The 24,158-nt window shown below is 38.5% G+C and overlaps 1 protein-coding gene across 3 annotated transcripts in view; it reads right to left on the bottom strand.

Annotated features, from left to right (window-relative positions):
• Window positions 1–1,588: 1,588 nt before the first annotated feature.
• sh2b3 (SH2B adaptor protein 3) overlaps window positions 1,589–24,158 on the bottom strand; it is a 54,103-nt gene continuing 31,533 nt past the window's right edge. For all 3 annotated transcript variants that reach the window (XM_041999804.1, XM_041999802.1, XM_041999803.1), the window contains exons 3-8: window positions 13,287–13,388; window positions 12,914–13,002; window positions 7,773–7,864; window positions 6,984–7,198; window positions 6,550–6,727; window positions 1,589–6,009 (exon numbers count right to left, since the gene is read on the bottom strand). In XM_041999804.1, coding sequence (XP_041855738.1) covers window positions 5,633–6,009; window positions 6,550–6,727; window positions 6,984–7,198; window positions 7,773–7,864; window positions 12,914–13,002; window positions 13,287–13,388 — 1,053 coding nt within the window. In that variant the 3' untranslated portion in view covers window positions 1,589–5,632. The remainder of the gene's footprint in view (window positions 6,010–6,549; window positions 6,728–6,983; window positions 7,199–7,772; window positions 7,865–12,913; window positions 13,003–13,286; window positions 13,389–24,158) is intronic.

The raw sequence follows: 24,158 nt of genomic DNA, 5'->3' as shown, positions 1-24,158 counted from the left end.
AGCCTGAACCCTCCTACACAAATTTACTAATTTCTTTACATAGTTTTCACCAATAGTTCTCCGGCTTCCTTCAAGGACATTTCACTTCTTTGGATGTTGGCTGCTTTTTGTTTAATGTTCAAGATGATCCCACACTTTAATGTTGAGTTCTGGTCTCAGGAGGATCCACCACCCCATAAGACCTTTCAGCAGTGATTTTTATTTTAGTCCAGGTGTTTTCTCATTTGGAATACCTCAGCCTTTTTTCCTCGATTACCTCAACAATGGCCTCTTGACAGCCACCTTTCCATGGAGACCATTTTTAATGAAGCATCAGTGAACAGTAGATGGAACCAATTCGTCTCTCAGGTCCTCTGTCAGGTCTGTATTTTTCTCAAGGTATCGCTTTTAATTGCTGTTCTCCTGTTCTTAAGGTCATCGTCATGCTAAGACACGTTAAGCTTATCTTAGTACAAAAACATTAACTAGCAATTTTTGTTGCTGCAACTAGAAAAATAGGGAAAATGACTGCTTGTAACAAAGTGATTAAAGGTACAATAAGATGTTTTTTGTTGGCTAAGTTTATTAGATGTAGATGCAGCACTGGTTCATCCTTTTAATTGGGAGCCATTTTTTGCTTGGCTGATTCATAAGTCAACATTAAGTGGCATAACTAAAAAAAAAAAAATAATGCATACCTCATAAAATGGCAAGTAACAAGGCCTGGACTGAAAATGAGTGAAAAAAAAAAACTTTGAAGGACCTTCAGAAAACCTGGAGAACTTTTGCTCAAGATCACTTAAGATTATGTGAAAGTCTTGATGCTTGGCAGCTAAAAGTAATCAATACAAAACTGGGTCATGCTCTAGATTTTTGCACTGTTCTGCAGAAAATAATTAACTTCTAATGCCATTGTCTCACACCGGCAGAGTTAAGGAATGATGAGCTGCTCTACATCAGCGAGGGCTTATATTCTCCGTTTTCCTCATTATTTAGTGAACAAACTAGAGGATTATTAGTATGAACTATTATTTTCCAGTAATGGTTTTACATTATGAGGCAACTAGATTCTCATGAAATCATACTATCAGGCTTTCTGTAAGAAAAACTGCATCTTAAAGTAGAAAAAAAGTTCCTGGTTTGGCGTTATTGTGCTGAAATAAGCAAGGCTTTTCCTAAAACCTAAAACTTTTAACTTTGTGCTGATGATGAGCTGAATGGTTTGCAGTGTTCATGGTTTCAAGAAAGGAGTTTTTTTTCCCTTCACATCAGTCCATTTTTAAATTAATCTGCATGTAAAAAATCACAATCTCTTGATTTTGTTGAAGATATTTGTGGATGCAGCAGTTTCCTTCACAGAGACTCCTCCAGAGTTGAAGTAGTCAAACAGAGAAACAATAAGCTATTTGCCTTAAATACACTGTCTGGTTGCTGCCATCAAATATAACCAACAGATAGATACATAACAAAACCATTTATTTGTAGTCCTTGTCAACTTAATCTGTCACAGACTGGCTGCAATACGATAACAGCAAACAAAACAATAAGACACATGTAAGTCATTTTCTGGTTAGGTTTATTTAAAAAAAAGAAAGTCAAATATACAGTTTATATATATATATATATATATATATACACACATACACACACATACATATATAGCTATCTATATACATATATATGTATATAGATATACATATATATATATATAATTTAGATGCTTATAACTGAGTAGATGCAGACCCAATGATACATTTCAGAAGCTGTTGTGGTTTGGCTGTAAGAGCGAATGTTGGATTGAACTGGAATGTTTACAGTGAGAAGTTAACAAACAGGATGAACAGTATTAAGAACACTTTACATTCATCAACTGGACATATTAAAAAAAATTAAAAAAATAACAGACAGGAGGGAAGGGGAAAGTCGGAGGAGGCGCTCAAGGCATTTCTGGAGCAGATGCTGAGGATCAAAGACACCTGAGGTACACGGGGATCCTCCTTAGCATTAACTCGATTCTTGCTGGTAATAAAACAAGGCAGCCCTGGTTTTAAACACAGCTTGTTTCTAGTCTATGAGCAAATGCGGAACACTAAATTCATCCTTGCGGACAAACGGTGTGAAGCAAAAGGTGTCTTTTATTTATTGCACTACACAATCACACCCTGAGCTTTTGAAAAAAAAAAAAGAAAAAAGCAACAGCAGCTGTCTGGCAAAGGCACAGCTATTCTCCTGACAAGATTCAGCAATAGAAGAGACACGTGCTCGGATTACATTTTTGTTACCGTTGCTGTTTCTTAGCAGAAATGAAACAGAGAGGTGATGAGGGATCTGTTTAGACTCGGGTACAAAAAGGCAGGAAGACCAACCGTACGTTTGCCAAAAACATCCTAGTTTTTGTTCCCCTTAAAATATGTCAGTCTTAACTCATGCTGATACAATAAAGAGAACGACAGAAACCATTGTTAAAATAATAATAATAATAATAATTTGGTATAGAAACTGACTTCTGGTGTGGTGGAGTGGAGTACTTGCAGCAAAAGAGCAGAACTCTTCATTTTCAGAAGGAAATGAAGTTGCAGTTTTGCATTTCTCTTAAAAAAAAGAAACAAAACAAACAAACAAAAAAGAGGACATAGCAGTGTTGGAGAAGACGGACAGAATCTGGATGAAACCATACACGAAGCACGAGTTTACTGAAGGTAAATCATCTGCTAAAGTTAGTGTTAAAGCAAGGTAAGAAAACAGACAAATCCTTTCTCATGTTTTTCCCCAAAATGAATCAGCTAATGCAAGTAAAGCAAAAAAAAAAAAAAAAAGACAGATTCTTACTCTTTTGGTTTTAAAATCAGCTCTTTTGGATGAGAGGAACCACAACAACCACCTAGTCGCTGGATAGAAATCTACGCTTCGGTAAATGTTAATTTATGAAAGAAAATTTTTTATTTCTTAGCATTAAAAGACATTTGCTAGAGTCGGTGCAGCTTTAAACCGGTGGTTTAAACCTCGTAAAGGCACCTTGAAAAATAGAAACTCCAGAAAGAGTGCACAGAAACATGCAGCTGTGTCATCTGTGTAACATCTCATACCACGCTCAGACACCATTAAAGCTTCTCTTTACTTAAAAAAAAAGCTCCCAAATGCTTTTAAAAGATGAGCTCAATTAAAAATGACATAGTGTAACATCTTCACAGCCCTCCCTTTGCTATTAGCTGCAGTGAAGACTGAAGAAATGCTAAGAAAAAATAATTAATGCTATGAGTGTGAAGAATAAAGCTAAAAAAAACAACGTTACTCCAACAAGAAAGTGTGGAAAATACATGTATGATAAAACTAACAGAAGCACATGTGTGACTGTTTTCAGGTGATGCATCACGTCATCATCTGCTGTGAAGAGACCTTTAAGGCTTTAATGAAACGTAATGGAGCCATGAGGTTTCTAGTCTCTTTGGAGAATCCACACAGCTAAAAAGAAGAAATCATGCAGACTGCCAATACCCAGCTTTGTTTCAGTCTGCTTGTGGAGCGTTTCCTCATCTTGAGCTCTTTGGAGTGAAGCTTTTCAAGTTTATGTTTTTTTACTAGATGTGTATTCTTAGTTTATGTGAACAAAACAAACACTGGACCTAAAATAAAGGTTTTGCCACAAAATCATTTAAATGTAGTGAAAGTGTTACAACTTAATCTATAGGTTTTTCATAATTTAGATAATTAGTTATTCATTTTTAGGGAAAAAGTAGGTTAAGTAATTTCTTCGTAAGAGGGAATAATATGGTAAACATCGAAGAGTCTTCTAAAAGGAACTGAACCAACAAGAGTCATAAATCCTGTAACTCGATCGGCTCCTCCTCAGCTGCTCCCAGACCAGCTGGGAGATGTGATTTTTTTTTTTGGCTGATCTCAGGGTTCTTAAAGGTCATTCTGTCCTCACACACCACAATTTCTAGGTTTTCTTGCAACAAGTATGTGCTTTATAAATGCCAAAATAAGTCTATTTATGACAGTGGAGGTGGTGGAATGAGCTGCAGGACTATTTTCTGAGATTTGGTTTGCTTTGGATGCTTTATCGTTTTTATTTATCATCTATTTTTACTCACGGTTTGGTTTAGCTGAGGCACCATAACTACTCGGTTAGAGATCGGAACAGGTTGCCTGGAGTAAAATGCAGCTTTCTCTCAGTGTTGCAAGCACTTTCCACTGAATGGTACGGCTTAACTCCACTTTGGATAATATTTGGCTTAACGCCGTGGGAAGCTTGCAACTCGGTCGCTGGAGGAAAAAAGAAAGAACCATGTGTGCACAGATGCGATGTGCATGCACGCAAATTTGCAAACGACTTCTTTCTTCAAACAGTTAGTAGATGTGGTGGAGTGGAGGACTTCAGAGCTGCTGCACAGATGTTACACCACATTCACAGGTGTTTTTTATCCACTGAGCTCAGACTTTCTAGCTATTCTTATACTTTTGATCTTTTCCCACAGTTTACCGTGTCCACAGGTGAAGGCCGGATGTAAAACTGTGTAAATGAGGAGTTTTACTAAAATATCCTTCCGCTTTCTACACTTGTTGATCAGCTCTGCAATCTAGGGAAAATGATTAATATACCTATTATATTACCTAATATTTTCTTTGATTTTGTGGCATTTTTTTAATTTTGGTCCTTTTGTACACATAAAACCTTGGTGCTTGAAATATGATTTAATTTTGGGGCACAGCTTCTAAAGTTTCAAGGTCAACATCAGTAGAAACAAGCTGGTAAGAGCACTTTCCCTCGCATCACATACACAACAGAGACGTCCAGACGCACACCATAAACTCAGCTTTCAGGTGATGATGATCTTGAATCATCTGAATAAAAAAAAATGCTTTAGCAAAGCTTTAAAGGAGTGGAAGAGGCATGCCTCCCCCTTCTGGAAAAGCTTCCCAACTGACTGAACCAAACTTTTCTCCTTTTTTACTTTATTTTTTCCATTTTTTTCTACAAAAATTTCTGTGTATAGAAAAAATACACAATGTTTACAAAATGTACTGAAAGCAATGTGCACTTATGTACATAATAATGCACAAAGAGGAGGAATAATATGAAACCACACTCTAAAAAGAGTACAGTTTGTTATGTAGAAAGGTGGAAATTTGTTCCACACTGGTAACTTTGTGCGAAAAGTACATTGTAAGTATTCTAAAGGAGCACTTCTGCAGACAGTGCGTTCCTATCAGTTCAGGTTAAGTGCTGAGGAGTTAATATCAAGCGTTCCTCTATGAAAATCACCAGATTTGTTTGTTTTTTTGTTTTATTTTATTTTTTATTTTGCCTGGGCTTGAGGACAACTATTGATGTGACTCTCACACACAGAACCTGAACATCAGTAAAAACAAGATTAATTATCAACATTGTTATAAAACTCTGGAAATACATTCACTGTGGACACGCTGGTGGAGGTTGTGAGGGTCTGACACGCACACGCATGCAGCACGTGTGTGTTAGCTTTGACGATACACAGTGTGCATTCAGACGAAGACTTGTTCTCTCAAGTTCATGAGTCTGCTGTAATCAGATTACTCTCCCGAGCTCTGAGGCTGAGCATGAGGCAGCAAACGGTGTCTGTATGATGTGTGCATGATTGTGTGCAGGCTTCACAGGTTTGAACTCGGTGGGTCAGAGCAACATGTACTGGTTGTCTATCGCCCGCTTGCGGCCTCGGTCGGGCTCCAGCTCATAGTCCGAGTCCCGCTGAGGGATGATGGGAGTGTGGGGGTTGGGGCTACGAAGCAAGGGTCTCCTCCCCACCGATTCGGTCCGTCGCAGAGGAAGCGGCACTGATGGAGTGGGTTCAGGAGCGAGGATGGTGCGAGTAAACTGGTGATTTCCTGGATGGGAAACAGAGCTGGGACTGGAAACGGTGGTGTTGCTGGTGGTGGAGCAGAAGGAGGGGGTCTGAATGGAGCTGCGAGCCAGGCTGCAGTGAGCCAAACTGGGCTCAGAGCTCCACCGGTGGAGGGAGAACGGGACCAGGAGAGCACCTGAGAGCTGACCTGAGGAACAGAGGGAGGACATGAGCTGTGACGACTTCAACAAACCAAGACTCCAATGATTTTTTAACTTTATTAAAGCAGCAAGGGACCTTGTTTTATGTTGGGGACAAAAAAAAAATTGCCAAGTTAACTGAGAACCAAATACCTGAACAACAAATAATGCTGAAGATTAGTCAAGCCATCTTTCACTTTGTGATAGAAGCATCAAAGTTAGCACCCATGATGAGGAAGAAAAGGCTCTTTTCCAACATGGTTACCTTTGCAAGCCATTTCATGATAATCAAATTTGATAGCTTGGAATCAGCTAGGTTTTTGAGTGTGAAAGGCCACTATTTCAAAAACCAGCAAGCATATTTGAATGTTATTAGCACACAGATTAAATCATGTCAGAAAACAAATGTCATGCTGTAAGTCATTACAGTCATTTTTCTCACCCATCGTGGACCTCAGGTGACAAATAGGTTTTCCTGGACATCATCTACCAACTTTGTTTCTTGCTGTATTTGGACGTCGTAGCAAAATACAAAATAAAAGTCTCACCCTGTGACGGGGGGCTGGAGCCCGCCACTACGAAGCTGGACAGCGTGACGGCCCCTGCGGCTCCACACTCCAACGGGATGGGAAAGAGACGGAAATGACTGAGCATGTCCATAACTGAGGGGAAGCGCAGGTGCTGCACTCTGCACTGACCCCACTCTGTTAGAGAGAGGCGCAGGTGCTGCAGAGAGAGAGAGAGAGAGAGAGAGAGAGAGAGAGAGAGAGAGAAAATATGTGGTGAGACTTTCACACTGATTTAGTCTGGAGGAGACGAACTACTCCGGATATTTACTCCTGTTTATGGTTGATCAGCCTCTGTTTTGCACACACAGACAAGAAGATTTAAAAAAGTGGGTTTTGGAAGGAGCGTTCGTTCATGTGATCACATCAAATGTGAACGGAGCTGTCAGTGTGAATTTACAGATATTAGTGTGTACCTTTGCTTTTCCCTGGTAGTTAAACGTGAGGACATAGTCTCCCCTCCGGGTCTCACTCTGTCGGACCAGAAACACCCCGTGACCCTCTGGTCCAGAGCTCTGGACCAGATGGGCAGCCTTTACGCGAGAGATGGGCCCGTGGAACCAGGGATAAGAAAACAGGAAGTGATCCGTCTTCTGGACTACCTGCTCTGGCAAAGTGAAGGTGACGGGACCTGGAGAGACAAACAGTGGAATCCCATGCTGTTAATGTCTTTAAATGTATTCTTTGGTAATCAATAATGAGTTTGCAGACTTCTCATATCTAGCGACCAGCCGGTTAAGGTCGAGGAGCATTTAGCAGGGAAAGAGAACCGCAGCAGAGCTAAAGAGAGTCAGGCAGCTCTTCTAACAGGATAAAGACTGTTAATGGAAAACATTCGGCAACATCTTCATATTCGTGTTTGCAGCTTGTTTTACTTCTTCAAATTGTTCAAAAATATATAAATTTAATAAGAAAATAAAGATTTTCATGTTAATATACAAAAAGTCCATCAATTTGGTTTCCTGACTATTCTTTATGACTGTATCTGGAGTAACATGTCGATTACTAGGGCTGCTTTTAAATCACTTTATCATAATACTTTTTCACTTCTATCTGCTGTGAATGTAGAGAAAGCACCAGCCTGATGGACACCCACAAGCCTCTGAAAGTAACGCTGTAGGCCTGAGAGTGTTGAAATGAGGATGCAGCTACAGTCTGATCATCAGAGTCTCACAGAAGCAGCGTCCCTTCAACCTGATACTCACCTTGACTTCCTGACTCTGAGCTTCTTCTGTGATTGGCAGGAACAGAGCTGTCAGCTGGGGAGAGGGGGAGCTCCAGATCCACACCGCCTGACCTGAGTGACAAGAACAGGATTCACCATCATTTTTCACATTCAGGATCGTCCACCATCTGTTTTTCTGCACGGCCTTCAGTTCAGCTGTTAGTCGCTTCCTTTAGTAACTCGAATTAAATTCTTTAATTGAAAAATGAATCTTTGTGGATTCCTTGTTGCCATGAGCAAGAGAGGGTGTGTTTCTAACTGAATGGGTACAGTATACTTGTGAGGTTATTTTTGGTCCTCACTGTGAAACACCATCAAACGACCGTTTGGGGGTTACAAAATGCTTTTAGGTTTAAGGTACAAAATGCTTTTAGGTTAAGATGAGGACAGAGGTCAGGAATTAAAATCTGGATCAGGTTTAGAATTAAGATAAAAAACAAAAATAATTTATTTATTAAATCAGCCTTAGGTAGGCTAGAATATGTGGATAATTTGGGCCAAACTTTTTGAAGCTGCTGTTTACATATGAAACTTCACATGGAGCTTTTCTGTCGAACATGTGCTCTTACAGCTGGAAATGCTGGAAAAATGGTCAGTGGGAATCTCTGCGTAGAGCACACAGAAAACATGAAAGAAAATAATGTGGAAATAGTTTTCAATAAAACACATTGAGAATAGAGAGCACGGCAGCAGAAAGGAGAAGAGAACGAAGCAGTAACAATTACTAGCAAGCACACTTCCCGTAAACACTCCTGAGCATTTGCAGCTGCATTCATACACCGTCTTACTTCCATGTGTAAGAAGTGTGGAATAAATGCTGCAGACATTTGTATTCTCACTCTGGACCTTCTCTACAACACTTCACACTTTTGTGAAAACAGCTTTGACTGCAACTGTTTAGTAGACTCCCTGCCTGACTGCAGAATTAAGCTGATTTTCGTGTAACAGGAAAATGACTTAGATATCCACTCATACCCAAAGTCATGACCCCACCGCCCCCAAATGAAAAGGAGGACTGAAACTTGTGTTCAGGTATTTTCATTTAAGTAAGTGGCAAAGTTTAGATAGTCTCCTCCTCATTTTCAGACCAAAATGAACTTTAGTTGTCACCAGCAGCGTAAACAGAACAAAGACCAGCAGCTTTTTGTTCCTTTGTTTTGGTTTGTGGTTTCGCACTATGGCGTCACCGCCCCATACAGCTCTGCGCTGTGACATCAGTTGCCAAGCTGCATTCATGGCTGAGGTATTGACAGCTGATCATATTATCTAGACTTTGTACAAAAGATGTAATGTGGACTATAAACGTTTAAACTTTAGGTCTATGATAGCTGGGTTTGTCCCTGTGTTTTTTGCCACAGCTTAAGGAAATGCATTGTGCCAATGAGGGTCCTCGCAACAGATGTGTGTGTGTGTTGGCTGGGTGAGTCAAGTAAAAGTGGAGGAAACAGCAGGCTGAGGGAGCACAAAGACACACAGCACAGACAGGAAGCAAGTCCAGTTCACCATTTCAGATCTGAATTAAAGACTTAGTGTTCTTCTGTTTCACTGTTCACACACACACACACTGACGGAATGTGTGTGCAATTACACAGAAGAGGGAAGTCGGAGAAAATCCTGCTTAAATGCTGACTTGACTTTACTGCACTGAATAACAGGAAGACAAGTCTCCATTCTTCTAACAGTGTGTGTTCATGTTCTTGCTTTTTTTCTATCGTCTGAGTATTTTACTCTTACTTAGTGAGAAGATTTCAGCCAGTGAGCGAAGCACTGAGGATTAGAGATCACATTCAGGTCTTATACCGGTCACACTTGCCCTCTGATGTCTTCCTTCTCACAGAGGAATTCTGGGCTTTCTTTGGCCCTCATAGTCTAGACATGATGAACCATTAGTGTATTATTTCGTGCTGACATTAAACCTCAAAGCGGTAACAAGTCTTCTGTGGAGAAAGGACTGTTGGGGCTTGAAAGATGTGCCATGCAATGACTTACCAACTGTGACACTGTGGATTAGTGGGAAAAGCTTAAGTGTTGCTGATGAGTTTAACAGTGTTTCTGTTCGTTTAAGTGGCAGTGAGTTAGCATGGATGATACAGTGTCAGGTTCCTTACATCATGCTTCCCATGTCTACATCAGGGGAAGCATTTATGACTTTCACAGTCTTACCCTTAGTTTCAGTCATGACTGTCCAATATTATTAATGAAAGTCACATAAATAAACTTATGTTCGAAGAGTCTCTGGTTAAGATGCTGCTGGCAGGAATTTGGGGAAAAACAAAACAAGAAAAAAAAACAACAACAAACAAAAAACAAAAAAAAAGGCCTGTGTTTCAGGCCAAATGCTTGTGTGGGATTTAGTTGCATCTAGCAGCAAAACTGTAGACTGCAACCACCTGATTCATACAAGACGACGGTCTCCATGGACGTACATTTCTTGCCCTGAAGCTAAACGACAATGTTTATGTGATTGTACCCTAATGAAAAGAGTTTTGAATTTCATCACAGTGATTCTAGAAATCAACATAGCGTTCGGATTAACACGCATTTGTTACAGTAAGTTCATTCTGGCCAGAAAATATCATACTCATCCGCTGCTCTTGTTGGGCGGAGGTTTGCAGGGCTTGGTGTCCCTTTCCTTACATGCCCTACATGATGTGTAGATTTTCATACTTCCTCATCACCTTGGCCAGCTCCTCAAACAATCCATTCCACTTAGTTGAACTTTTCCCATCAATGAAAAAGTGGATATGACAACTTTCTGCTAGTCTGCATCAACAACGCCCATTTCATGTTTCTGATCAATCACATAATAGCCATCACAAGAAAAAAGTTCTATTCAGCTGCAAAAACTCCCAATCGGGGTCTGAAAGAAAAAAAAAGGAGATTTTTTTTCTTGCAGGATGCTGAGATAAGCATTAACTCTTCAGATTTTTTTTCTTCTTTGTTGGTCTTGTTTCAGGATCTCTCTGCTGGGTTAATTCACAATGAATGAAGATGTGTTATTTATTCATGAAGGGTAACTGTTTGAACATTTGAACAGATCTTTAAATAATCTAATGCAGGGTTACTCAAGGGCTGCAGTCCCGGAGGTTTTCCCATGTATCCCTGCTCAAACACACCTGATTGAAATGAATGAGCCATTGTGCAGAACTCGATAGGCTGTAGGATCTTCTTAATTTGAATCAGGTGTGTTGAAGCAGGAATACATTGAAAACCTGCTGGATTGCAGTCCTTGTAGGACAGGACTGAGCAGCCCTGATCTAATGTGTGCTTAGAGTGAAACATCCACAGCTCAGATTGGGATTAGTGAGCAGAACACAGAGATGTTTAACGATTCAGCTACTGGGATGTTTGCACTCAATTTAGACAAAATTAAAGGCATGCCATAGTCTAAAATCAGTGTGTGTGTGTGTGTGTGTGTGTGTGTGTTTCTGTACATCTGCTCTAAGGTCCAGAAATTCAGTGAGTGTCAGACCTTCCCCAGACTTCCCCTCTTACATTCATACAAATACACACAGATTGCATTTAACACACTAGAACAGAAATGTCAAGTACAACACATATTTCTATTTTAGTACTAAGTATGCTAATGAGTACATTCTATTTAGTACAGAAAGAAATAAAGTACATGTTGCATCTCTATTTAGGAAGTGACCAGCAACCAAAGACAAACTGTCTTTGGTTTGATAACTTTTTCTCCTCTAGTGATATTTTGGGTTTTTTTCCGACACAGATTTATTTAAAAAACTAAGCTGCTGCTAAGACAGTAATCATGCTTCTGACGTTTTCTGTGTATCATTCAGTCTGAGCTGCTGAAAACTGTCTAATGAATCAAATACTGACAACTTTTTAAATATTTTTATATCTTTTATTACAAATTCTAAATCAGCTCGTTGTGATAAGAAATAAAGGAAGACTAAAGGCATATGAATCAAACAAAGAACATTATGATCACTGTGAGCGCGAGGCCTTTAAACCCCTGCTCTTTGCTGCTATTTCAAGCCCCTACTCTCCACTCTCCACAAAGGACACGTTACCTCTCCAGGGTTTTATGTAAATACCAAGTTGACCGATGAATCTGATGACTGATTATCACCAGGAACATTCCAAATATAACAAAGTTTAGACCTGCTACAGTCTGCAGGGCCATAAACCTAACCATTGCACGTACAAGCTTGCACAAGAGCAAACGCAAACTGTACAAGACAAACAAGCGCACACATGGATCCCATTTGTACAAACATACACACACCTAAATGAACCCGCTCAATTGCATTTGCAAACACATACCACAGCACAAGTAAACACCCAGCACACCTCAAAAATGCTAAAAACGACCAAGTGTTAAATATTTCTTCTCAGGATTTTTTAAGAGAAAACGCTGCAGAAGGGAGGCGAGTTTGCAGCTTTAAAATTTTTTTTTTTTAGTTCACAAGGGAAAAACCTGCATTTGATTTCCCACTTAATCAAACTGTAAGTGATACATATTAAACTATGTCTGCAGTGATATTTATACTTCTGCATGAAGCATAATGCAGAAGACAACATGGATCAGTAAATATTAGGGCTAAAAGATTAGTTTTCTGTTCCTTATTTATGTGATATGAAACCATATGTAGCATATAAGGAACTCTTTTTGAGTTTACATGGAGGAGCTATGTTCCTTTTTGAAATGCAACATAAAAAAAACAACAAAACAAAAAAAAAAAACAAGCATTTGCGCCAAAGTGGAAGACACAGGCAGGCTTGACATTGCAATGCCTAAAGTTATTAGTGTTTTTCTGCTCACTGAACATTCAGGGCACCATTACAGCATTTGTCATTGTTATCGCAACAAGTGTCACTTTTGGGAGAAAAAAAAAACATACATTGTACCTACCAGTGTTTTGCAACAATGGATGGTATCAATGCGAGTAACATTTAGACAGTAAATGTTTAACAGATCAAAAATATAATAAATGTTCAATTATATAATGAACAGTAGATAATGAACAGCTTTAACCATTAAATGTGCCTTTTTATATTTTAATATTCAGACTGATACAGGAAATTGAGGAAAAAGGTATTACTTCTTGAAATGTAGGGGAGTAGAGGAAAACAAGAGCAAGTAAAGGTGTTTCTCACCTGCTGCTGATACATTCTTTTAACTCTGTGGTCCAGGAGCTGAGCTGCTGGTCATTGTCCGTCTCAAATATCAGGCTACCTCGGTTAACCTACAAAAAACAAAAAAGCTTTTAAATACACATTACATAGATACGGTATGACTTAAACTGGTTTATTGAAATGTATTGATTAAATTTAGAGATAATATTCTTTAAGTTTCAACCAAAAGTATCTAAATGATGCCTATCCAGACACACATGCTTTGATCCTATGTTGGATCAAAGGTTGGGTTTAAATACGACAGAGTCTGCAAACTATCATTTTGAATAAAAAAAAATCGCAGAGAAAGTAGATTTTCAATTTGAATTAAGCTGAAACTCTGCACAGTACATACCTTTAAAACAAATGTGTTTAAGTTGTCGGGCATCTCCAGTCGGTTGCAACGACGGACTTCTTGGATATCTGAGCAGTGAGTTGTCAGTTTGGGGCTGGAGGCCTGAAAAACACAATAAGGACATCATTGATGATCTACAGATCAAACTTTACTCTCAAGTGTTGCACATAAAAAAGTACAGAAACAGAGAGAAGAAACAAGAATCTGAAAGTGTAGAGACACAACCATGCTCTGTCCAACACATTAAGGTAGTTGTGAGGAAACATGCACATTTCAAAATCAGTCTCAGGGATGTTGTTTTTGGAAACTGTTGCAAATTTAGAAAAACAAAAGATATCCATCACCTTCAAAAGTCTCAGTATTATAGATAAATATATTTTCTGAGATTTGGGTGAATCAACTTTTTGAAGAAGTGGAAACAAAACACAAAGCATGTTTCTGGCATTTTTATTTACTTTTATTTCGAGTAGAAGTCAGAAATATTCAGTTGACTGCAATATGAATCTGTGCAGCCAGATGTCACTGCATCCTTCACACTGGATCTGTAAAATCTTTTAGCAAAAAATATTTGATAACTTGTGCATTGCTCTGCTCTGAGTGCTGCAGAAGTCAAACCTACACAGTCTTTGTAGGTTTACTGGTGCAGATTAGTGCAGTGATGTTAGACTGATCTCAAACAACACAAGAAAATTCTCATGTGCTCCCTTCTTCCCACTTCTGTTTAAATATTTTAGTGGATTGTACAAGCTGCTGATTGCAGCAGAAAAAAACCTGACTGCACATGGGATGCACAGACTTCTGCGTGCTGCAGAGTTGTTATATCCAATTACTAGAAGGTTGACTAATTAAGCTACATATGCTACTGAACACAGATTATCCATGTGTGCAATGCAGATACTGTTCGCTGTCTTTACACATAATTTATGACAACCAGAAGGTTCTCGGAAAGCCTGGAAAGCAGACGTAGATTCTTTCTGATGTGCTTATATGAATGTTGAGTATGTGCATGAGTGTGAATCCTCTGAAGACTCCCCAAGTGAAAGAAAATGCAGTGAGTCATGGGAAGGATGATTGGACCTTCTGTGGCAGAACTCCAAGCTCCACTCCACCAGGACAAAGTGACGTTGTACCACACACATCAATAAAGCCAACAGTAAATTGGTATTTTACTAAAAAATAAAACAGATTTCATGCTGTAGCTTAAAAAATTACACTTTACAGTTTTTCTTTATGCAGGTAAATCTGAACCCCAGCAGGACAGAAGGTTACACATAACCTAATCACCAATACAGCCGTGAAGGGCCTCCAAAACTACAACTGAGCGATAACACACACATACACACACACACGCGCATGAATGACTTGGTCAGGCGCGTGCAAAAAGCCTTTGGCATGCGGGGTCAGACGTCTCCTCTGAAATAAAGTCTGGGTGACAGCTGATGCAAACATGTGAAGACAAAGGGAGTCAGTAACTATTACTAAGACTCTAAGAATAATATACCATGTGCATGTGTCATATCTGTTAGATATATGTTAGATATGCGGTATTTATTACTTAAGTTTGACAACTTAAAAAAGTCCTTTTTATTCATGTGGCCAAGTATCTTTATATACAGTATATATCACACTGATGATACGATGGAACTGAGTGATTCCATGTTTCCGTGCATCATTTTAAACATAAAAAAAGTTTGGTTTCTCCACTGTTGATGGAGAGAGGCATGAAACAAAGCTCTGAAGCAATAGTTGGTTTGGTTTATCCTGGACAAATTGTATTATTCCAGAAATCATGACAAATAAAATCTGGTATGTGCTTTGTTTGTCCTGGATGAGCATTGCTGGCTTTTCTTTCCCAGAGTTATTTAAACCCATATATTTCCTAAACAGACGGCATGTTATTCAAATATGGGCATTGCATCAACAGAGTGTAAATAAAATGTAAATGTTACTGAAAAGGCACATACAAGGAGCTGAAAAGGACTGAGCTGGACTGTTTGAATTAGATATCCAAAAGAGTTGCAGCACCGTGTGTCTGGTTTGGACAGTAAATGAAATTTTGTTTCACAGCAACATATCCAGCATTTTGACACTTGACAGACTACAAATTCAGCAAAGCTATTTAAAACAGTAATACTATGAAAGGTCAGTAGGCGACTACAGTACTCGACCTGAATGTGATTATCTTGAACCAGGACCTGGTCTGATGTGGTCTATATACTTCAAGACCTGCATATGAGTGACTACAACAAAATTCAAGATCAGCCGGCTGTCCTTCTGACCATTCAAAACCTTGAGAAATGAGCCATTTCTCAACAAAACTGCCTGGCCATCACCACAGAAAGGAAACTACATGAAGCATCTCTCCTTGGCTCTGAGTCAAAGTTCAATCACATGTAATACAGACTGAGGCGTGTGGAAGCCTGTCTTGTAGTGTACTGTGACAAAAGTTTAACTCCTATTTAGAAATTATGAACCAGGGGGAGACAGACCACCCAGTGTCTTATCATCACAAAGCTCAAAGGCCAGCATGGTGATGGTATGAGGGTGGGCAATGGAATAAATGTGCATTTTTATGTAAACCAAACTGTATAAACGAACATGATATAATATAATTTAATGAACTAAAAAAAATCTTTTTGAATAAAACGCCCAAAGCAGCATTTTCAGAAATCTTCTACTGTTAATAGCCCAGAACAGATTCATATTCAGTTTACAATTATAACTATAACATCATCATCCAGCCCAGATTGCACGCTCATAACAGAACTATATCTAATCTTTGAGCCATCAGTGTGACTCTCACTGACCTCCCAAACAAAAACAGCACCCAGTGGAAGCTGACAAGATCACACCCTGTAAGTCAAACACATGCAAAATAGCTGAACGGAGAGAGAGAGAGAGAGAAAAAAACCTCAAGTGGAGGGGGTGATCAGCATGACAGAGCAGCAGAAGCAACACAGCTGCAAAAGGAAACAGACGAGACAGTTAAAGACAGCGTTGGGTGGGAGAGAAGGAGGGATGGAGAGCAGAGGAAAGAGCAGGGAGGACAGATTCCAGGGCTTTGTGCACCGGATGAGTTTGAGTCTATGTGACAGTGTGTGAGCTTGAGGAATGTCTATGTTAATCCTACACACACGCATACAGAAAAAGAGAGGGGCACACACACATGCATCAAAAGAGAAGATTTATGTCCTCCCTCATAACTCTTAATGCTCTGTTTTTCAACCAGTCTAATATTATCAATAGAGAATGACGCAGAAAGGAGGGGATGTGACTCATTTAGAGACATCCGAGTCAGTGAATGAGGAACAGACAAAAACTTTACTTGTACCAACTGCTACCACAGTTAAGTCGAGGGTGTGCAGAGAAATTTGTTTTTGCTTCTTCAGTCTGGTTGTTTGCAAAGAGATGGAGGTAGATAAAACAAGAATGATATAATCAACAGTATATTCTAAGAAAAAAGGTGCACACTTGCAAGAAAAGCAACACACATACAAGGTTATAAACCTGCCTCAGCAGTTACACAGAAGTGGCTTCTGAAATGTGACCTTTCCTATTATTTCTCATTTCTGTGCTGCCTTACATTATCTTCAAAAATGGATCAATCAGCAACATTTGTTGTTGTACTTGTTCTGCCTTTGCAGATACAGGATGTTGTATGACTCCAGGAGTTACTGAAGGTCTCACCATGATGCATCTGTGTCTCAGACTGTATGTTACTGGTCCATAAAAGAAAAAAAGATCATTGTTAAACCTTTTCCTACACACAGACCTTCTATCCAACATATTCCAGCCAGAAAAAATAAGAGTTATGAATCTGCTGCACTGTAAGGAGTTTTGCAATATTTTATAGGCAATACAAATGATCGATTATGCGGGACAGCATGCAGAGAAACCACCACTGCAACCCCATTCACAAATTTTAGTTGAAGAGTCAACATAACTGCACACGATGTGCAACAGCTAATGAGATCAGCTAGTCTGCTGTGTGGGCATGTTTGTGAATATTCGAGTGGAGTGACTCATTGAAAGGAATTGATTGTGAGAATGTGAATGAGTTTCTGACAAATAGGAACATTTTTGAGTGGAAAAAAAAACCTTAAACAGATGTCTGACTGGTTGAGCAACAAGCCTAATTTCTGTGAATCAGCTTTGTCAGGGGAGCAAGTTCAACTTCACAGCACATTTCTGATTATTGCAAATCAAAGTCCGTAATGCTCACTAGGGAAGATGCTCACAGGCACACACCCTCGGCACGGCTTTCCACTTTATTCTATATGTGTGTGTATGAAGTTGACTCAAGACTGTATTTACAATATTAATATTAATAACCTTCTTAAAGAAAAGTGAAATAGCCACAAATGACTTCCACCTTTAGTAAAAACCTCCAAAATGACCATAAAGAACAAAAATATCCACATACAGATATTAAACTGACAGAGATGCAAAAAGTCAATATGAGGTTGGGGAACAAACAAAAAAATGGTTCAAAATATATTAAACAAATGATAAAAAAAATTATAAAGAGACAGAAAATTACACACAAAAAAACCACTAAATGACATCAAAGGGAAACAACCAACATGCAAATTCCCTTATAAACATAAAAGAAGCAAAAGAAGAAACCCAACAAAGGAAAAAAGATAATAATAAAATAATAATAATTAAAAAAAAGATGCTAAACTACTAACAAGCAATGAGAAAGATTAGGATATTTGAAGCCAGTTATTAACTGATTATAGTTTACTTTTAAAATAACTCAAATTGAGTATAAAATATTAATCTGTGTAACCATTAAAAATATAAGCATCTTATTCATTAGTACAAGAAACTTTTTAAAATGTGACCTAAATGTATTAAATATATATCAACTGATTTCAGCATCGGCTCTGTGAAAGAATAACCTGATGAGCTGTCCCAGTAATGAGATGAACCTGCATTGACTTCACAGTTTTCATTCCAATGTCTTCAGATTGACTCAACTTTCACTACTATGTTTCAACTTCAGACGCAGACGCAGGCTGATATCATGAATGTGAAACACAGATATGCAACAGTGACAACACAATATACATCAGGGCTCGCAAAGCCCTAAATCTGAACAGCTTTTCAGTTGACATTTAGCCCAAATCATTCAGACACTGATCATTTTATCTGTCTCAGTCCATCAGTGAACCCTATTTTTTTAGCATGTTTTTTGTTGCAGCTAACTTCCATATTTATTACTACACAGAAATGAACATCTTGGATTCATTCCAGCTAACTGCATTTACTGTAATTTCTTTTTTAATTGCTGCATTATTTCATCATACGGATCATTTTTATAAACAACAGGTCATCTTTTGAAGCATTTACTGAATTTTAAAATCAAGTTTTGTGGGTAGAATAAGTATCTGAGATGGTCTCAGATTTACTGTAATGGAAAATTTCTCACGTTTTCATATTCTATAAATAAGAAAACATGTTATTTTTAGGAGGCACTAGCTCCCTCCTGAGCTTTAGGTTACTTCTTGGGCACCCATCATGCAATCATTCCCTGTCAAAGTGTTTCTTCTGATACAGAATTTTGGTCATTGTTCAGTGAGGAGGCCTGCATTGTCTTGCAGAGAGTGTGTGGGCATGTTCTTAGTCTTGATTGAATAGCTGAGTGGATGTGATTAGATGTTGAAAGGTGAACATTGAGGATTGTACATATATATTGTTTGGTTTTCTTTGATCTTGTTTGATTGGTTTATTTATGAACTGTATAATTGAGTAGAAAATGTTTCAATATAATCATGTTTTGTTAATAATCTTATTTTTCTCATAAGTCTGCTGTGATGGGCCTATTTGAATTAAGAGGGTGGTGCCTCAGGGTGTGTATACATATAAATATAACTGGTAGTCCACTAGCCCGAGCCTGCAAATGGGCTTATTCTTCCTTTGCTCACACATCATCTTGCCACAATTGCACACTGCACATGAATGAATGTTATACCTAACAAATTAAATAAAAATGAATGAACTTATAGGCGCCAATGTTATCTGTAATAACTCCTTTACACAGGTTTACACATAAGGCAGCAGCAGCCATAAACACTTTATAACAGTGGTGCACAAACAGAGACATGTCCACAGATGCAACCTTGCAACCTCTCACCCACACAATCACAAACACATCTACAGTTTGAGTGCACACCCACACACACTCGCACACACACAAGGCTGACACACAGGATGTTTGGAGTCCAAAACAATCTTCCCAGGGTCCTTTTCTCAAGGCCGTCACCACAGCAACTGACTGACACTCAACATTCCTCTATCCCTCTGAGGGTCACTGAAGCCAACGCTGTCCGGGGTGCATGTGTGTGTGTGTGTGTGTGTGTGCGCGTGTGTGCGTGTGTGTGTGTGTGTGTGTGTGTGCTGGACTGACATTCGACTCTGCAGGGTTGCCAAACTGATCTCTGGAGATATTTTGGAAAGTGTGTATGCAGTTATTCCACACAAACACACACACAGACCATTTAAAGGCTTAGAGCACCACCCATGAGAGGAGGTCATGACCTTGATCACAATAACCAACACATCTGTCTGTACTTCCCCTGGTCTCAGGTTGGAATCACTGATGTATTTCTTTTCTTAATTTTGCTGCAAACATGAAGGACAGGCCAGAAGATACTCTGTACTTTTTCTCAAGAAATCCAATGCAAATGGCAGAAAGATCAGCAGCATGATCACATCACAGATACCCTTTGTGTCACCGAAACTGTGCCACAAACTGTCCAAAAACTATTAAAAACCCATTAACTAACCTAAACAGCCAAGTGCCTATTCAAATTTAGCACAAAATTTAGCAGCTGCTGCTAATCTTCAATCAAACCAATACAGGAGATAAGCACACACCATGACAATGTAGTTTAGTAAAGATTAACAAATTAAAATAGTCTGAAAATGTGACATTTAATCAGTTAGATTTTTTTAAAGGTTACGGTGCTGTACAGAGAGCTCCTTTGCTTCATATACATCACAACACACACTTATAGGATAGTTTTTCCAGATCTGAATGAAGCTTTCTGATCACAAATTCCCCATGTTTGTAAAGAAAACACGTTCCTGTAAGAGCATTTATACAGCATTTATAACTGCAGCTAAAATAAATGATTTGCAGCAGCTAGCATTGTTTTCACTTTTCCACTCTGTTGCTAGACCCCCACCACTGTCTGCTTGCATCATGCAGACAAACACTGCTGAGGATCTGTTTCATACGGGGGGAAAAAAGTAAATTCTCAGATCTAGATCACTCCTATTTTACATTTGTGTTTGTGTGGAGCCCTTGGTCGAAGGACAATTTAATTCAGACAGCAGGTCAGAAATACAATAATAAAAGAAACTGCTGAGGATTGCATCCACAAACAGCTGCCTCAACAAAGTAAGACATTAAAAATGCATTAAAATGGAAACATCCCTGAAATCGGCTTCTACATGTTGGAGGTGGGGGAATTTATTTTTTTAAATGGCTCTGCTAAAGTGTTGAATTCATGTATTTGATGTTTCAGATCAGCTCTTTTGAAAACAAGGAAAATATTTTAAAATTATGTCTCCACTGCAAAAAAAACAAAGAAACAACAAAAAAAAAAAACAACAAAAAAAAACTGACCTTTGCTTGCACTAGTTTAAAGTATGTGCTGATAGGTAGAGTGTAATCAGCCAGAAGATCACTATAACTGATCACATTCAAAATAAGCTCTATCTGTGGCATCAGAGAGGATGTGGGGAACACACACACACACACACATACACACACACATACAATACACACACACACACAAACACTAGTTGTGGGCTTACGAACACTGATAGAGATGACTGTGTTCTTGGAAACCTGTCAGAGGCTGTCAACAGTCGAACTCTTCGGTCATGAATAAACGTGACACGTTGCACTGGCCTCCTTGCACACTTCTCAGAATTACTGATATACAAGCCAAATATCAAGAAGTTAAGACAGCACATAGAATTCACAGAAGTGGTAGCAGTTTCTTTTAAGTGAATTAGCTGAGTTCATGCACACTGAACTCCAAACTTGACGGAGCAAAAACATATGCCTCTAAAATAGCAAACTTTTTTATGTCAGAACAATTTAAGAAAATATGAAAATAAATTTTAGATGACAGAATTACATTTAGTAAATTAAAATGTCTACTTCTGCCAAACAATGCTCCAGTTGGAAATCTAAAGGGATCTTCTTCTAGGACTGTCAGACATTCAAAAAATGCAGATTATTCGCATGAGTGTCCGTAGTTAACATGTGATTTATCACATATTAATCGCAGATTTTTTTTATCTGTTGCTAAATGTACCATAACAAGATATTTATCATGTTTTTAATAATTCTGCAAGCAATGATTGTCCCACAACTATAGAATAAGGCACTTACTTGCCTCACCTTTATTTAGAAACAAACATAAATAGGAGTAAATTGCCTGCAGCGCTCTACTGTTTTAAACTTCTTCAGTTTATCCAGATCAGCTGTTAAAAGGTTGCTGCTTGTACAATTATCATGGCATCTCTACTGGAAGCTATCCAGCATGGACTGTCTTTGCAGGGCTCTCAGAATTAGCTGTGTGCTCGCAGGTGGTATTTTAAACACAACCCACTACGGTGCTAACTCAGTTCACATGGATAGTAGATCAAAATCACATTAGTCTTGTCCAGAGAGCCATCTTGCATAGCTCTGAAGCTAAACTGTCAGACCAATTTTGCTTCAAAGCCAGTGTATTTCTGCATCACGTCCTGAAACTACGCAGGCGGTGCGTGCTTTAATGGCGCGTTGAAGAAAATAGCACTGCTAAATGGGAAGTGCACGTATGTGTCATTAACACGTTAACTTTGACAGCCCTAATAGATTCTTATGTTCACAAACACAAGAAAACAAGAAAGAGTAAAATGAGATAACAGCAAAGAAGTTGCATCACTAAATATCAAGTTTTTAAACATACAAATGACTCAATATTTAATGCCTCTGTCAGCAGATTGGGAAATAACTGAGATCATGCATATTATACATATTTGAACAATTTTACATTATATTACTTATTTTTATCTGCTACTGTCAGAAGAATCAGCATGAGGATGCAATAGTGATATGTTTCTTAATCCCATTTCCCAATTTTTCACCTCTAAAACCTATGTCATAGCTAAAATACAACAGAAGGAAAATACTACTTTGCTTGTTGAGTATTTGGCTCTTAAAAGGACATTTAAAATAACTCAGTTGAAACAGAAGATATGTATAAGAGTCTCATGATAATCCACAAATTTTACTTTCAGATGAGATATGAATAGTTTTAATGGAGCCATATCTGCTGACCAGCAGTTTTGTTAATTATTTGAGGCGATATGTTTTGGACTAACATATTTTGTAACAATTCAATCTTTTTTCTTTCTTTTGAAAACCTAAAGCCACAGAGCTTTACACCATATTTACTTGCACTGTATTGATAAAAGCAGCAATGGTAAAGTGAAGGCCACTTTGCGGTCCTAAATCTAACAATATGCCATTTTCCCTGCTTGACATACAATTTTCAGGACAAGCCTACTGATCTGATATGTGGTCAGAACTCAGGGCTTCCTCTCTCCCCTTTCACTTCCTGTAACATCTTATCTGTCACTATCAAGTAAAAAACAAAAATAGACCTAAAAAGCTTAAACGTTTCATTTTCTTCACTTTCTAGGAAAGCCTACTTGCTCATATGAAGGACAATAAATAGTCATTTCAGATGAGTGATGAGTCGACATCTTGCTTTGATTCTAAACAAACTAAGAAACAGAAAAGACAGAAGTGAGTGAGATATATAGTGAGAGATACAGAAGTGAGAAGAGCATGAATGTATACACATGTACACTGCTTTAACAGATTTATTTGATAGCATGAATGACCATATTCTCAACCAATCAATGAATTTTCACACTTACTCACAACGGAAACTGGTGATGGATCATCTTTGAAAACTACATCTTGAAAGATAAATAAATAAATAATTGGCTGTTGTATCATAAATTAAAATCTACATAGTGTGTCTTTCATTAGTTAGTTGTATGTATCTCCCCAAAAAAGTCCTCAAAAACGTCCTCTAAAACTTCCTGGGTGGAAAACTTGTACGTCTGTGTACGATGTCTAAACTGAGCTACAAATCTACGTGTGTGAGACTAAGCATGTGTCAGTTATGGGTGTGTTTGTATGCGTGATGGTCAGTTAAGGGTGTGTTGTGTGTCCAGTAACTGTGCATATGTGAAAAAGGACTAATAAACATACTTCATCCCAGCTATGTAACATGTTCTTCTTCAGACACAATTCAGTGATTGTCGCTCTCATTTTGCTCGCCAATGTGTTTTATTATCTTTCTTGAAACTGAAATTCCTGCACAAAAAACATCAAACTCTGATGCGCAACATCCCAACTTGAGAGTTGTATGAGAAAAGGCCTAATTTCAGCAACACCCGAAGGTGCTAACAAGTCAGTAAAAACGAGAAGTGATACCTCTTACTTCTCGGTCTTACCCACTCATTAGCACCTTTGGGTGTTGCTGATATTAGGCCTTTTTAAGCCTTTTAAATGACCATGAAACAGATGACTGAAAATCAACAATTATCATATTCATGTGGACAAAAATACCCTCATGGTCATTTTGATAAAGCTGTGCTGGGATGCTTTCTTTCAAAGTGAACTGGCTAATAATGATAAATCTTACCCTCAAGTAGATTAGTTAGGCAAATCAGAGCGTGGCTAAAGCTGCAAACAAACACGGTATTTGAGGAGGAATGCATGTAGCCTTGCTTTCTGCACAAGAAAAATGTGAACACTGAGTAAGTCAGACAGGAAGGATGGAGAGTTCC

This window comes from Melanotaenia boesemani, chromosome 11, assembly GCF_017639745.1.
Source record: "Melanotaenia boesemani isolate fMelBoe1 chromosome 11, fMelBoe1.pri, whole genome shotgun sequence".
NCBI classification, from domain to species: domain Eukaryota; kingdom Metazoa; phylum Chordata; class Actinopteri; order Atheriniformes; family Melanotaeniidae; genus Melanotaenia; species Melanotaenia boesemani.
This window is presented reverse-complemented; position numbering and strand designations above follow the sequence as displayed.